Source organism: Lampris incognitus, chromosome 19, assembly GCF_029633865.1.
Source record: "Lampris incognitus isolate fLamInc1 chromosome 19, fLamInc1.hap2, whole genome shotgun sequence".
Lineage (NCBI taxonomy): Eukaryota > Metazoa > Chordata > Actinopteri > Lampriformes > Lampridae > Lampris > Lampris incognitus.
In genome coordinates, this window is record NC_079229.1 from 37,354,349 (window position 1) to 37,371,848 (window position 17,500).

General features: G+C 46.7%; 1 protein-coding gene across 1 annotated transcript in view; it reads right to left on the minus strand.

Annotated features, from left to right (window-relative positions):
• Window positions 1–17,500, minus strand: part of fars2 (phenylalanyl-tRNA synthetase 2, mitochondrial) — a 167,531-nt gene that overhangs the window by 53,271 nt on the left and 96,760 nt on the right. Inside the window, exons 8-9 of the mRNA XM_056299275.1 lie at window positions 12,614–12,774; window positions 5,659–5,831 (exon numbers count right to left, since the gene is read on the minus strand). Coding sequence (XP_056155250.1) covers window positions 5,659–5,831; window positions 12,614–12,774 — 334 coding nt within the window. The remainder of the gene's footprint in view (window positions 1–5,658; window positions 5,832–12,613; window positions 12,775–17,500) is intronic.

Below are 17,500 nucleotides of genomic sequence, written 5' to 3' on the forward strand. Positions count from 1 at the left end.
GCACTAATGGCACTTTTCCACTGCGTGGTACAGGCTTGACTCAACTTGACAAATTGCGCATGGCCTATCCGACACTAGTTGCTCCATTAGTCTGTTTATAAACATATTATCTTAATCATGTTGTCATATTACTTATTAATAATGCAATACAAGTTGGATTTAGTGCCGTGACACCGTCGGCACCGTCTCATAATGACAAATGCCGATTAAGTCGGTTTGCATAAAATTAAACCAGTTTAAGCTCGTCCACCAAACTAGACCAGCAAACTGGAAACAGACCCAACTCCACGTGCCTCCAGTCTGCGATACACCTTACCGCCAGAAATATCTTAATATTCAAATAACAAATTATAACAGGGCTTTCCGTCTGCCATTCAGTCAGGAAAAAAAATAAACAAGAAGTGGAAAATACTGGAAAATTCACTTCTGTCCAATGCAAATCAACTTGAATTTCCTTCAATTATCAGCCTGTAGCATGGCAAAGCAATTTTCATACTCGGAGGCCCAGCAGCTCGGGGTCTTCCCACCTCACACTCCAGTACAACACAACACAACACAACCACACACACACACACACACACACACACACACACACACACACACACACACACACACACACACACACACACCAGACTGAGATTACAGAGAGTCAGAATCAATGAAACCAGATCTTCTCTCTCTCTCTCTCTCTCTCTCTCTCTCTCTCTCTCTCTCTCTCCCTCCTATCATCACTGGCTTTTCCTCCCCAGAAAAGCGGAGGCTGTTAAACGAGTGGAGGGTGTGACTGAATGATGATTTTGCATTTTTCCTTTCAAACTGAATGACTCGGAGCAACAGGCCATCTTGTGAGAGAGGAACGATCAGAGAAAGAGAGAGAGAAAGAGAGAGAGTTTTAATGATCTGTTTAAAGTGCAGGGAGGAAAAGGGCAAGCAGGAAGAGGAGGAGCGTTTTAACGAACCCTCACAGAGGGCAGAGAAAGAGAGGGATAGTAAAAGGGAAAGAAAGAGAGAGAATCAGACAGAGAGGGAATGAGAAAGAAAAGTTTCGGCAGGTCTTTAAGAAGGATGGAGAGTGAAAGAAAGATGAAAGATAAAGACTAGGATAAAGAATAAAGACTGTATGAAGGATGGGGAGAGAGGGAGAGGATGAGGTTTAAGAAGCATTGAGGAAGGGAAGAAGGCAGGAGGGAACGAAGAAAGCAGAGAGAGAAGATGGACAGAGGTGAAAGTTTTCTGTGGGATGGGTGGAGGGAGAGAGAGAGAGGGGGATAGATGAGAAAGGAAGAGGAATGAAGAGAGGGAGCAAGCAAAAAGGAGAGAAAAGATAAAGTAAAAAAGGAGACTGGATAGAGAGAGAGAGGTGAGCAATACAGAATGAAAAAGAACATAAAATACAATGGGTGACAGACGACAGAAAGACAGCAAGGACAGACGGAGTAACAGAGGATAAGTACAGAGAGGAAGAAAGTGTGTGTGTGTGTGTGTGTGTGTGTGTGTGTGTGTGTGTGGTATTAGACGTGTCACTAACTGGTAACTTATTAAAAACTGTCTCCCTATCTGCCCATAAAAAAGTATTGTGGACTCTCTCTTCATCCGTCTTGAACAGCAGAAGTTGGTGTGTAGTGCAGCTCGGTGAGCTGGTGTGTGTGTGTGTGTGTGTGTGTGATGGCAGTTTGAGGAAAGGCTGCTATTTAAAAGTCATTAACAATGAAAGATGAGCAGTGTCAGGCATCTTTATGCACTGCAGGGCTCTCCACAACGTCATTATGATAAAACACACACACACACACACACACACACACACACACACACACACACACACACACACACACACACACACACACACACACACACACACACACACACACACACACACACACACACACACACACTTTCATTCCTCCTAAAAACTGAAATGTCCACACTGGGCACCACAGGTACAGAGGTGAGTACCAAGGAGAGAGAGAGACAGAAAACGAGAGAGAGAGAGAGAGCGAGAGAGAGATACAGAGAGGGACAACCTATGCACCCTAATTGAAAAATATACTCAAAATCAAAATAAATTATTCACTTGTTTTGTTGACTTCAAAAAAGCATTTGATAGTGGCGAGGCGTCTCCTTCGAGACCGGCCGGAGAGATGCAGTTGGCGAACGCATGCAGTACGAGGTGGGTGTTTGAACTAAAATAGGGATCGATTGGCCACTAAATTGGGAGAAAAAAGGGAAAAACCAGGAGGAAAAAAAGCATTTGATTCCATTTGGCATTATGGATTGTTCTACAAATTAATTGAAAGTGGTGAAGGGGTAAAACATATGACATTGTAAAATCAATGTACTGGGGAACTAAGTGTGGCATTACAATTGGATCCAAAAGAACCCAATATATCCCGCAGGAGTGTGGAGTGAGACAGGGATGCTCTTTAAGCCCAACTCTATTTAACATATACATTAATGAGTTAGCGACCATACTGGCAAAGTCATCAGCACCTGGATTCACTATGCACGACAGTGAGGTCAAATTCATACTCTATGCAGATGAACTACTCCTTCTTCAATGGAGGAAGGACTCCAGATTCAATTAGACCTTGAAACATGAACAAACTAAACTATTAATTTTTCAAAAAAGGTCCTGATGTCAGGGAACAGAGCACATATTTAGATTAGGACCAAATGAAATTGACCATACACTAGATTACACCTACCTAGGCCTTAGAATCAATTGTAAAGGAACATTCAACAGGGCAGTGAATAAACTAAGAGACAAGGCACGCAGGGCTTTACTTGCCATAAAAAGACAAATTCCTTTAGAAATTATAATCCGAATTTGGCTAAAAAATATTTGCATCAGTAACAGAACCAATTGTCCTTTATGGCAGTGAAGTGTGGGGCCCACTTGCAAGTCAGGAACTAGATAAACGGGAAAAACACCCAACTTGGGCCCTGCATGTTGAGTTTTGCAAAAACATCCTAAAAGTCCATTGGCACACTACAAACAGTGCCTGTTGGGCAGAATTAGGCCAATACCCTCTTCTGATTAAAATTCAAAAAAAGGCGATCAAATTCTGGAAACATTTAAAATTCAGTGATCCCCACTCTTTAAATTATAAAGCCTTGCAATACCAGGAGTTGAGCATAGATAAGAACTCTCCTACCAACCTGGTCTTCAGCCGTCCTGTTCCACTAACACATACTAACACTTTAAAGGCACAAGACCAGGTCTAGACTACACAACATATTCGACTTAAACAAATTTCCTCAAACCTAAAAGACAATTATTACGGATATTGACAATCCAAAACAAAACCACAAAGCAAAGTGCAATGCTATTTGGCCCTAGACAGAGAATATACATGAGCAGATTACCTAACTAAAATAAAAGAAACACATTTGAGAAATACACTGATGAAATACAGACTCAGTGAGCACCGCTTAGTCATACAAACTGAAAGACACAAAAAAACTTGGCTACCAAGAGACACACGTGTGTCAGCAGTGCAAAGACAACGTAGTTGAGACAGAGCTGCACTTTTTAACAGAGAGCAAAATATTCCAATCAGTCCCTGATGCCTCTTCCCAAAATGTGAAGAAAAACTCCCCAAATTCAATGCTCTCCCAAACCACAGTAAACTAGCCTACTTATTGGGTGAACACAAAGAGAGCTGTACCACACTGTACTGTACTGTACTGTACTGTACTGTACTACACTATACTGTACTGTACTCACTGGATTATTTTGCTCCTTATTTTTTGAGCACTTTCCCTACTGTTGAATGTTTCTTTAAACAAAGTTATGTGTATATATATACACACACGCACACGCACACACACACACACACATATACACACACAGAAAGGTGACAAATTAAAGGAAAAAAACAACATAAAGTGTCTTTGTAAGGTGTTGGGCCACCAGGAGCCTCCAGAACATCTTCAGTGCTCCATTTCACAGATTCTACAAGTATCTGAACTCTACTGGAGGGACGGACAAAATTCTTCCAGACGATATTTCCTCATTTGGCGTTTTGATAATGGTGGTGGAGAGTGCCAATCAAAACCTCCCATAGGTGTTCAACTGGGCTGAGATCTGGTGACTGTGATGGCCATAGCATGTGATTTACATCCTTTTCATCCTCATCAAACCATCCAGTGACCCCTCATGTCCTGTGGATGGGGGCATTGTCATCCTGGAAGAGACCACCCTCATCAGGATAGAGATGTCTCATCATAGGATAAAGGTCATCACTCAGAATAACTTTTTAGTGATTTAAAGAGATACTTGCATCAAAATCTGACTTTTCCTGTTGTTAATCGATATAAGGAGTGTGGATGTGATCGATGAGACAAATGGTAGCCCTAAACTCACATTTATGGCCAGACGAGAGATATCGGCAGCCAAGTAACTGATTTCCAGTTGGCAAAAATGTGGTAACTTGCCGCGTCACGAATTACCATTAGCATAGAGGTTGTGTCCGTAGCAGGATGCTATAAAAGCGGAGACGCCGCCTTTTGGCTCAAAGGAATACGGCTGTATTGGCTGAGCAACATATTTGTTAGGCAAGTAGTCAACTTCCACTGAGAAAGAGGATTTGTTTTCCACTTCCACATCCTCAAAGCAACCGTCGGTGGTCTCGTTGCTCGCCTTTTTTTTTTTTTTGTAAAGTGACGACAGAGCTGAAAGGGGGTTGTCATCAGTGAATTTCTCATTTTTCTACGGCAAGCAACAAGCAGTTTAGCCCCAGTGTTTTGCCCACCCGGCCACACCCATACGACCACCCTTAATTTCAGTAGCCAATAGCTATGAAATCATAAAACCACACCTACCTTTCAGCTGTAATTAAAACCACCCGTGTTAAAAATGTGCTCAGAAACAGCATGAACGTATGTCTTTAATGTGACCCTTCCGGGACAAGCGGACCCAAACCATGGCAAGAAAATGCCCTCCACAGCATAACAGAGCCCCTCACAGTAGGGATCAAGCATTCAGGTACACTCAGAGTACATCTGTCACCATCTTACAATGCTGCCCCCTGTGGGTGAAGCACTGCCTATAGTACTGCCCCCTGTCACCATCTTACGATGCTGTGATTACAACTATTCCCTAATCCTCTCTGAATAGTACACGTAGCCATTGTAACTTCAGTTAATGTCCACGCCCACATTTGCATATGAAACTGGTCGTTGGTTTGGGTGGTTATGCCACTGTATTGTTTATAAGGGTGGGGACACCTGCAATCACTGTATTGTTTATAAGGGTGGGGACACCTGCAGTCACTGTATTGTTTATAAGGGTGGGGACACCTGCAGTCACTGTATTGTTTATAAGGGTGGGGACACCTGCAGCCACTGTATTGTTTATAAGGGTGGGGACACCTGCAGTCACTGTATTGTTTATAAGGGTGGGGACACCTGCAGTCACTGTATTGTTTATAAGGGTGGGGACACCTGCAGTCACTGTATTGTTTATAAGGGTGGGGGTACCTGCAGCCACTGTATTGTTTATAAGGGTGGGGTACCTGCAGTCAGGTGAGATTGAAGAGGTCACTTAGATGATGATGACACATTTCTGTCAATAAATAATGTGTCCAAATGAACTGATTCACCTTTCTGTGTGTGTGTGTGTGTGTGTGTGTGTGTGTGTGTGTGTGTGTGTGTGTTTACTTGGGGTGGGTGAACTTGTCCACTAGTGTGACCTTCTCCACCAGGTCTCCTCCTATGGAGCGCACCAGCTCGTAGAAGTCATTCTCTGTGTAGCTCTCTCGCCCAGTCTCTCTCTCTCTCTCCGGCAGCCAGAAGGAGATGTCGTTATGAAGGGGAGGGTATTTACTGAGGGGCTGTAGGCACGCACACACACACACACACACACACAATAGGCTTTGTTTAAACAAATAATATGATCCAGACATCACGTTGTCAACAGGAGATGAAACATCTCATCAGAACAGAACAGAGGAGCTCGGTCCGGTGTCTCTGCATACAGCCTTCAGATTCATATTAATATGACAGTTATTCATATTTTTAAGTCATCCGCTAATATTACCAAGTCTGTTTTAAGAGCTCATGAATGCTCTGTTACTCATTTATCATTCACTACTTACATATACTCATCATAAAGCACTACTGTATACATCATTATCTTCAAGGACAAACAGGGCTGTTATTTGTCTTCTGTAGAGGAGCAGAGGTAATCCCGACACTGAGGATGCACAAGCCAGTGCATTCTTAGTGCCAGTCCCAAGCCCGCATAAATGTGGAGGGTTGCATCAGGAAGGGCATACCGGCATAAAATCTTTGCCAAATCGAATATGTGGATCATAAATCAGATATCCATACCGGATCAGTCGAAGCCCGAGTTACCAATGACCACCACCAGTACTGTTGGCCAGCAGGGTGCTGGTGGGAACTACGCTACTGTTGGATGAAGGAGAAGGAGAGGGAGAAGGCATGTCCAGAGACAGTGGGAGAGGAGGAAGGGTAGGAGTGTGGAGGTGAGAGTCAGAACTTTGAATGTTGGTACTATGACTGGTAAAGGGAGAGAGCTGACTGACATGATGGAGAGAAGAAAGGTAGGCATACTGTGTGTGCAAGAGACCCGGTGGAAGAGGAGTCAGGCCAGGAGCATCAGAGGTGGGTTCAAACTCTTCTACAAAAGTGTGGATGGGAGGAGAAATGGGGTAGGGGTAATTCTGAAGGAAAAGTATGTCAAGAGTGTGCTGGAGGTGAAGAGAGTGTCAGACAGAGTGATGAGTATGAAGCTGGAAATCGAAGGTGTGATGAAGGATGTTATCAGCTCATATGCCCCGCAAGTTGGGTGTGAGATGGAAGAGAAAGAAGAATTCTGGAGTGAGTTGGACGACATGGTGGAGAGGGTACCCAAGGAGGAGAGAGGGGTGATTGAAGAGGACTTAAATGGACATGTTGGTGAAGGGAACAGAGGTGATGAGGAGGTGATGGGTAGGTATGGAGTCAAGGAGAGGAATGTGGAAGGACAGATGGTGGTGGATTTTGAGAAAAGGATGGAAATGGCTGTGGTGAATACATATTTCAAGAAGAGGGAGGAACACAGGGTGACGTACAAGAGTGGAGGAAAGTGTACACAGGTGGACTATATCTTATGTAGAAGGCGCCATCTAAAAGGGATTGGAGACTGCAAGGTGGTGACAGGGGAGAGCGCAGCTAGGCAGCATCGGATGGTGGTCTGTAGGATGACTTTGGAGACCAAGAAGAGGAAGCGAGTGAAGACACAGCCGAAGATCAAATGGTGGAAGTTGAAGAAGGAAGACTGTTGTGTGGAGTTCAGGCAGGAGTTAAGACAGGCACTGGGTGGTAGTGAAGAGTTGCCAGATGGCTGGGCAACCACTGCAGAAATAGTGAGGGAGACAGCTAGGAAGGTACTTGGTGTGTCATCAGGACAGAGGAAGGAAGACAAGGAGACTTGGTGGTGGAATGAGGAAGGACAGCAAAGTATACAGAGGAAAAGGTTGGCAAAGAAGAAGTGGGATAGTCAGAGAGATGAAGAAAGTAGACAGGAGTACAAGGAGATGCAGCGTAAAGTGAAGAGAGAGGTGGCAAAGGCACCTCTCTCTTTGTCTCGCTCTCTACCGGTCCCCTCTCTCTGTCTCTCTCTCTGTCTCTCTCTCGCTCTACTGATACCCCCCCCCCCCGTCTCTCTCTCTACCGGCCCCCCCTCTCCCTGTTTCTCTCTACCAGCCCTCCCCTCCCCCCGTCTCTCTCTTTGTCTCTCTCTCTTTACCAGACAGAAATCTAATTAGCACCATTTACCAGGAGTGAAATGGAAAATCTGGGACCTGTTTGTGTGTGTGTGTGTGTTTGTTTGTGTGTATGCGTGTGTTTGTGTTTTTGTGTGTGTGTGTATGTGTGTGTTTTTTGTGTGTGTGTGTGGTTGTGTGTATATACATGTGTTTGTGTGTATATGTGTGCGTGTGTTTGTGTAGTGTGCATGTGTGTATGTATTTGTGTGTGTGTATGTGTGTATTTGTGTGTGTATGTATGTGTGTGAGTATGTATGTATGTATGTATGTATGTAGTATGTATGTATGTGAGTGCGCATGTGTGTGTATTTGTGTGTGTGTGTGTATGTATGTGTGTGTGTATGTATGTGTGTGTGTGTGAGTATGTATGTATGTATGTATGTATGTATGTGTGCGTGCGTGTGTGTATGTGAGTGCGCATGTGTGTGTATTTGTGTGTGTATGTATGTAGTATGTGTGTATGAATTTGTGTGTGTGTGTATTTGTGTGTGAGTGTATGTATGTGTGTGTGTATGTGTGTGCATTTTAACTCCTGGAGTGATTCTGAATTGCTGGCTCATCTAGAATAGAGTAGTATCGTCTTTCTTGCTTAACAAGTTGCTGTTAGTCTTATTCCAGCTGCTTGAGTATTAGTCCTTTTCTCTATACATCTGCTGCTGGTTCCTAGTGGGAACTAGTGGGATCTTATTCTAGCTGTAGCTGTCTTATTCTAGCTGTAGCGCTTTTTTTCACCTAGTGTGTCCTTAAATATTTCTTGTTGCCTATCTGTTTTGACTTAGTTACCCTTCTAGCTTATAAATATATTCCTTGTTAACTTGCTGTTTGCAGCTTTAATAGTTTTGTGTGAGGTTTGTACATAAGTGACCAGTTTCTGGGCAATAGGCCTAGTTTCAGTGTACATCTTTGGCCAATTGGGTGTTAAGTGGCCAGGGTATGGCCTGCACTCCTGGCAGACAATTAGCAATCAGTGTTCTTTAAATCACTGCTGCTACTTGGAAGCTTCCAAGCATCAGGCAAACAAGCAGAAGGCAAACAGGTCTAGGTTGAATGAAGGCTAGAGTGAACAAAGGCAAGTGCGACTTTTTCAAGCCAAGACTATCAAGTCAAGCACGGACTGCTGGTGCCGAAAGCTGAGTTTATCTCAGGCCACGCATCCTTGCTCTCCCTCTTGTTTCCATTCCACAATTTTCTCTGCCCTCTCGAATTTCATACTGTTACTGTCTCTTATCCAGTCAAACTCACCATTGTGGTTTTGTACCGCCCACCAGGCCCCCTTGGTGAGTTTCTGGAGGAGCTTGACACACTTGTCTCACACTTCCCTGTTGATGACTCTGCACTTATCCTTCTCAGTGACTTCAACATCCACACTAACAAGCTAGATCCTCTTCTCTCTTTCCTCTCCTCCTTTGACCTTCACCTCTCACCCTCTCCTCCTACCCACAAGGCCGGCAACCAGCTCGACCTTATCTTTACTAGACACTGTCCTATTTCCAATCTCTCTGTTGCTCCCCTCCAGCTCTCTGACCACTATTTCATGTGCTACTCTCTCTCCCTCTCTTCTCCCCCCTCAGCCCCTTCCCCGATCCACATGGTTTTCACCTGTTGACACCTCCTCTCTCTCTCCGCCACTGATCTTTCTTCCTCTGTTACCTCTATCTCCCTACACTTGAATCTTTCTCTCTCCTACCCCCTGACACTGCTACTGATCTTCTTCTCTCTACCCTCTCCTCTTCTCTGGATATTCTCTGTCCCTTCACCTCCAGGCCTGCATGCCCAACTCCACCTGTCCCTTGTCTGTCCAACTCAGTACGTACTGACAGACGGAGCCTCAGAGTGGCAGAATACAAATGGAGAAAAGGCAAACTCCCGGAGGACCTTCTCAACTTCCAATCTCTTCTTTCCACTTTCTCCTCCTCCCTTTCTGCTGCTAAAGCTGCCTTCTATCACTCTAAAATCCTATCCTCTGCCTCTAATCCTAAGAAACTCTTTGAAACTTCTCTACACTTATTCAACCTCCTCCTCCTACTTCCTCCCTTCTTCCTGATGACTTCACTAACTTCTTTGACAAGAAGGTAAACGACATCAGATCCTCCTTTTCTCACCAACCGGTTAGCGCTCCTTGCACTAGCCCACCCTCTGCACCCTCCCTCACCTCTCCACGTCCCACCCTATCCCACCTCGCTCCCCGACAAGGTTCTAAACCTCATCACATCCAGTCGCCCCACCACATGCTCCCTTGATCCGGTCCCCTCCCCTCTTCTTCAGTCTATAGCACCTGAACTCCTTCCCTCTCTAACCCACCTCATCAACACCTCCCTCTGGGCAGGATACTTTCCATCTGCCTTCAAGACTGCTAGAGTCAACCCCCTTCTCAAGTAACCATCACTTAACCCCTCTGATGTCAAAAACTACAGACCGGTTTCCCTTCTACCCTTTCTATCCAAAACTCTTGAACGTGCTGTCTTTAACCAACTTTCTTTGTACCTCCACCAGAACAACCTCCTGGACCCCAACCAGTCTGGGTTCAAGGTGGGTCACTCGACAAAGACGGCCCTCCTTGCAGTGACAGAATCGCTGCACTCTGCGAGAGCATTCTCTCTCTCCTCTGTCCTGATACTCCTGGACCTGTCAGCTGTGTTCAACACAGTGAACCACCAGATCCTCCTGTCTACCCTCGAGGGGCTGGGTGTCACAGGCTCTGCACTCTCAATGTTTGCAACCCACCTGACAGGTCGCTCCTACCAGGTGACATGGAGGGGATCTGTCTCGGAGGCTCGCAGACTGACTACAGGCGTTCCACAAGGTTTGGTTCTGGGTCCTCTCCTGTTCTCCCTGTACACGACATCCCTGGGTTCTGTATTTGCTCGCATGACTTCTCTTACCATTGTTATGCTGATGACACCCAGCTGATCTTGTTCTTTCCTCCTTCTGACACACAAGTAGAGACACGCATTGCTGTGTGCTTGACTGGCATCTCGGAGTGGATGGCGACACACCACCTGAAGCTCAATCTGGACAAGACAGAGCTGATGTTCCTCCCAGGGAAACGTTGCCCGCACCGAGACCTGGCCATCACCATTGACAACACTGTGGTGATGCCAACTCAGAGTGCGAGGAATCTGGGTGTGATCCTGGATGACCAACTGTCATTTGCTGCAAACGTTGCATCGGTTGCTCGCTCCTGCAGATTTCTCTTCTATAACATCAGGAAGATTCGCCCATTCCTCACCGACGAGACGACACAGGTGCTCATCCAGGCTCTGGTCATCTCCCAGCTGGACTACGGCAACTCCCTCCTTGCTGGTGCCCCAGCGTCGGCCATCAGACCTTTGGAGCTTGTTCAGAAAGCTGCAGCTCGTCTGGTGTTCAACCACCCTAAGTTCTCCCACACAACTCCCCTTCTCATGTCCCTACACTGGCTCCCAGTAGCTGCTCGCATCAAGTTTAAGACTCTGGTGCTAGCCTACAGGGCAGTGAAAGGAACAGCTCCTTCCCATCTCCAGGCCATGGTCAAGCCCTACACCCCCGCACGACCACTTCGCTCTGCTGCCTCTGGATGCCTGGTTGCCTCATTGCTCAGAGGCCCTTGCTGCCGATCGACCCGGTCACGGCTCTTTTCTGTCCTGGCCCCAGAGTGGTGGAATGAACTCCCCACTGATGTCAGGACAGCGGAGTCGCTGCCCATCTTTCGGTGCAGGTTGAAAACTCACCCCTTCAAGAACTACTAGCCTGTTACTTGCTCGTAGCACTTATTGTATTCACTCATTAAAAAAAAAATCTCTTTCTTGCGCTTTTACTTTAGCACTGGTTTTTTTCTTAGATGCTTGTTTAGAGAGAAGATGCACTTATGACCTCTAATGACGAGTAGTTCTCCTGATTTCCTACGTTAAATGATGCACTAACTGTAAGTCGCTTTGGATAAAAGCGTCGGCTAAATGACTGTAATGTAATGTGTGTGTGTGTGTGTGTGTGTGTGTCCCTGGTCTAAACAATCACAGTTCATTTCAAGTGGATGCAGTGGGGAAGCTGGAGGGTCGAGGTGGTGGGTGGGGGGGTTGGTGAGTCTCAGCCCATGAGAGGAGTGGTGACCTGGGCCGTGTGATGAGCCATGCTGCTTCGCTCCTCTCCGCAGGAAGCGGGTCATCAATAAAAACAAGAGAGGTTAGGGATACACATGCTGACAGGAGGCAGCTTCCCTCGTCTCTCCCCTCCTGTTCATCCTGTCCTCACTCTCCACTCATTCTCCTCCTGCTTCCACCCATCTCTTCCCTGCTTTACACTTCTCGCCTTCTTCCTGTTTGTCATCCTCTCCTTTCCGTGCGGTTTCCAGCTGCAGTTTGTTTGTTTGTGTCCCCGCCTACTTTTTAACCTTTAACGACTGCCTGAGACATTTGGATTATTTTAAAGGTTTGTCTGTTCCGAGACGTCCCGGTCTCTGCTCCACCTCCTCTGCTGATCCAGGGAGGGCTGCAGACTACCACGTGTCTCCGCCCATACATGTGGAGTCACCAGCTGCTTCTTTTCACCTGACAGTGAGAAGTTTCACCAGGGGGACGTAGCATGTGGGAGGATCACACTATTCCCCCCAGTTCCCCCTCCCCCCAAACAGGCGCCCCGACCGACCAGAGGCGCTAGTGCAGCAACCAGAACACATACCCACATCTAGCTTCTCCCTGCAGACACAGCCAATTGTGTCTGTAGGGATGCCCGACCAAGCTGGAGATAACACGGGGATTCGAACCACCGATCCCCATGTTGGTAGGGTACGGAATAGACCACTATACCACCCGGACACCCCAGGACACAGAATTATTAACACAGGAGAGAGTGTGTGTGTGTGTTACCTGAAAGGTTACAGGCTGGTGGATGTTGGGCAGTTTAAACTGATTGAGGAATCGTTCATCTCTGCTCCAGAAGAGTCGGATGTCTGGTATTCTGTACAGCACCATGGCCAGTCTCTCCAAACCCAGACCGAAGGCCCAGCCAATCTTATGACCTGCTCCCGCTGCGCATACACACAAACACACACACAAAAACATTTTACAACATGTCTTCATCAGTTTTACATTAAAACAACAACGTGAAGATGTACATACAACTCATGAGCTCTGGAGACTTTCTATCTGTGCTGTATTAGGGCCCTGACACACCAGACCGACCGTCAGCCAATGTTGGGCTGTCGGTGAGCGTCTGTGACCCTAGTTTTTGTGGTGTGTCCCGCACTAGTCGGACCCGTCAGCAGTTTGCAGGCCGAGTCAGCGTGTTGAATGGGTGGAGCCTGTCAGTGAGAGAGAGCACTCTGATTGGCTGTTCAGTTTAGTGAATCAGTGCAGAACGCACATGCTAGCTGGCCATCGGCTGTAGTCTTTGCGGTGTGTTCAAGTGCTACTTTTTGGCCCAGATGGCGGGTGACGTGAGGCGACCAACAGTCGGCCTTCATTGCCGCTAGTGGGTTTGGTGTGTCTGGGCTATTACAGACAACATTTAATCAATGAGCATCAAATCCTGCAGCACGTGATGTGAATGGTCTGGCTGCCAACAGAGGACTGGTCTACTCACTAGTGAATTACATATTAACTGCCCACCTGTCCTGCCGGAGGGCAAATATGCCCTTTAACGCTGACCAGAGACCAGCACCACCACCTCCCATCCAACATTCAGCAAAACAATCCAATGAACTCAGAGCAGTTTGTGAGTTAAAAGGAAAAGTGTGTTTTCTAAACTGAGATTTACATCAGATATACTGGCGGCCTGTCCAGGGTGGCTCTCCCCTGCTGCCCAATGACTGCTGGGATAGGCTCCAGCATCCCCGCCACCCTGAGAGCCGGATAAGCAGTTTGGATAATGGAGGGATTGATGTTCTAATATAGTTATTACTCGCTGAGTACACAGTGCAAAATTCTCACAGTTCCCCAGGAAACCCTTCAAATTCCATCTCGTTACCTCAAACAAGGCTTCTACTGTGTCCCACACTTTACTAAAACCACCATCATCTGAATTTCACATCAGCAGTCTGCAAGGTTAAGTCTTTTTTGTTTTAAATGGTCTCATCTCATTTGCGGAATAAAACTCCGTAGTTGCTTGAAGGCAGTTTGAGGCAAAAGGGCAAATGTTGGCTGGAGCGTGAAGGATTATGGGTAACACCACATTTTTAAGCATTTACATCCTGGGCACTACAATAAGAGATGCAGTTGACCCTGTCGAGGTGTGGCAGTCGCGTGTGACCCATACAGGGAGGTGGTGTTAGAAAGCTGCAGGTGAGGATGGTCAGTAGGCATGACAACACATCGCCGTCCTGTCTGGCTCGTCGTCTGACTTTCAAACAAGCCTGTAACCTGTAAAGACATCGGGCAGAGGCCGTCCTGTCTGACAGCACTCCTCCCACCCGCTCCTCTGACACGCTGATCCAACGCCATCAAACCAGAGGTGACCCCGGCGGGGGTGACAAGAGGAGGTCTGCACAGCGTTGCAGGGTAATGGAACAACTGGACGGGGGGGTAAAAGTCTGAATGAGGGTCAGAAACTCAGATAGTTTCAGGAATTAGGAACATTTATGTCATTTCATTCCATGCACCTGCACACATGAAATGAAACGAAATATCGCTTCCACCGCCCACAGCAGCGCAACACAAAGACACATATATATCCAACATATAAAAAAAAAAGAAATCACTGTCCAAGAGAGTGAACGCCAGGAGGACTGTCAAAGCTGCCGGTCTGCACAGGTTAGCAGTTAGCTTAGCCTGCCCCGCTTCCGCGTCCTGTCAGACCGCCCTCAGTGTTTCCTCCTCGGCACAGCTCCAGGCAGCAGCAGACCAGGCTCCCCCAGCCGATCTAACGCCAGCTCTCCCAGCCACACACCTTCGACCCCCCCCCCCCACTCCACATGAAGACACCAACAACACAGTCAATGCTAGGCGAGGCCGCCGCCAGGCAGGGCCGTGGTCCCTGGGCCCACAGGGTGCAGCAGACCAGGCTCTCCCAGCCGATCCAGCACCAGCTCTCTCAGCCATCACACGAAAACACAAACTTAGATGCAGACGTGGACAAAGACACTGCATGGACGGTACTGGGTGAGGCTGCCGCAAACCTAAGTTTGCGCCGCCATCTTCCCACACCGGCACTGGGTGAGGCCGCAGCAAATCTAAGATCATCCCGTCATCTTACCACACCAGAAGTGGAAGTGGAAGTTTTACTCGGCGCTGGGGCAACTAGAAAAAACGGCTGTTAGTGACCAAGTTCTCAGTTCAGCTATTGACTGACCTGACTGTTAATTAACCATGTGTCAGTGGACTCATTCATTTAAGTCGAGACGATGGATGAACCCGTGTTCAGGTGTGTGTGTGTTGGAAGACACATCAGCTGCATTCTGGCTGCAAACAAGTTCATCTGCCACCGCACGTGTTCAGTTTGGTCTGATGTCCAAATGACTTCACTGTCTCTGTATGGACTTCTTATTGGATAAGGCCCTGATCACTTGACACACACACGCACACACACACAGAGCAGCCTCTGCTGCAGCCTCTGTAGAAACAGGTTGTGTGTTCATGGAAGGGCTCCAGTAGAAATAAACATAAACACAGAAATAAACAGCAGCCTATTAGCATTTCTCCATAAAAATGGTGAAATAATGAGATACGTCCATTCACAGGCTGCTTCCTGTCTCACAGAGCTGATCTGAGGTCAGCGGCGGTGGGATGCGTGGGAGGGAGAGGGAGGAGATGTAATCTGGAGAAATTTCACAATATTTGTGTGTAGGAGAATTCAAATGGCTCGATGCCAATGAACAAAAACCCTCTTAGAGACACACACACACACACACACACACACACACACACACACACACACACAACGTGGGAGAATGAATTACCTGGTTTGATTAGAATGCTTCTGCTTATGATGATGATGTGTAACCTTCCTGCCCTCCTCACAGGTGTGTGTGGGTTTGTGTGTGAGGAGCTGTAGACACACACACACACACACACACGTACTCACACACACACACTCAACACGTGCGTGCACACACGCACAAACACACACTCACACACGTACTCACAAACACACTTCCTTGTTTTAGATCCTGGTCTCGTAGGCTTTGGTCCAATCAGCAGCCAGAGAATGTGGTTTCTATGCTAATGAGCGGGGGGGGGTTCGAAGAGAGTCAGGAGAGAATCATCTCTCTCTCTCTCTCCATTCCATTTTATTCTTTCTCATTTCCTTTTTCATCACTTCTTCCCTCTTTCTTTGTGCCTCTGTCTTATCTCCAAGTTTCCATACCTCACCTTCCACAGGTTTGAGCTCGGCTTGTGTCTCTCCTCCAAATGTATTCTCTCCTGACTGAATTACTATCGATCGATTAATGAATGAAGAGCTACGTGCTGGCATAATGAAGAGCTGAGCACAGAAACACACTACTGTGTCACTGAAGGACTAACAGGACTCACACTTCACTTACAGCATCTCAACACTACAAGCCATGTATGAATCTATGTTTTCTTTTCCTATCAGTTTGTATTCATGGTTCTTACAGTATGTAGTATTTAAATCAGCAGAGCAAGGCATTGCGATTAGCAGAGACTGAAGTTCTACTCTGTTCTCTTCTATTTTCTATTCTGCTGGTCTATTTTATTCTATTCTGTTCTATTTTGTTATATTCTGTCCGTTTTATTGTTTTGTTTTGTTTTGTTCTATTTTATTATAATCTGTTCCATTTTATTCTACTGTTCTGTTCTATTGTTGTTCTATTTTATTGTATTCTGTTCTGTTTTATTCGGTTCTATTCTATTTAATGCTATGGTATTCTATTCTTTTCTGTTCTATTCTATCTCATTGTATTGTATTCTGTTCTGTTCTATAGACGAGTTTTCCCGCCCTTACCGGGGTGCATTGTTCTTCCGGTCTGAACATCCGTAGCCGGATGTAAACATGCAAGCCTAGATCTGCCATATCTTCAACAACATTAAACATTCAAAATGGACATTAGAAGATCAAAAGCGGGTCCAGGGACACACTGCGCGGTGCGGTGCTGTACTAACACACACACACACACAGAGAGTGTGTTGCCCATCCAGCTGCCGCAACACGGCAATGTCCCTGCTGCACCCCACTGGTTTCCTTCCACTGGACACCAGCAGCAGACTGCCAATCACGGATGTGGTTGAAGGCTTTGCATTTGAAGAAACCACCGAAAAACGCCTCTGTGTGTTCCCATCACTTCAAGGCCAAAAGGCCAAAAGGAAACCCTTTCCCTGACCTGTGGTAACGAGGTAGCTGCTCGTTACACCGGAAAAGAAAAGCACAGGCTGGCCCGAATGCGGAATCGGACCGGAAGTGCCGAGTAAACTTGTCTACTCTGTTCTGTTACCGTCCATCTGCGGTGTGCTTTAACAGGCTCAGCGGAGGCACAGAATGAGTGGGGGGGGGGCAGGTAAAGGAACAGGGCTGCTACTGCTGCTGCTGATCCTTCACGTGCTTCACCACAAAGGTTCATCTATCAGACTCGCACAGTCACCCTTCACCTCAACACATCACAGGAACCAGGTGGTTCATCTGCACACCGCTCAACATTACTGAGCACCTCTGCAGCTGCAGGAACACACACACACACACAGTATCTTTTAGGCATTTTTATTTTGTGTGTGTGTGTGTGTGTGTGTGTGTGTGTGTGTGTGTATTCATTAGTGAGCATGACACGCCCCCTACCACAGCTGTAAGAATGCAGATGTCAGCCA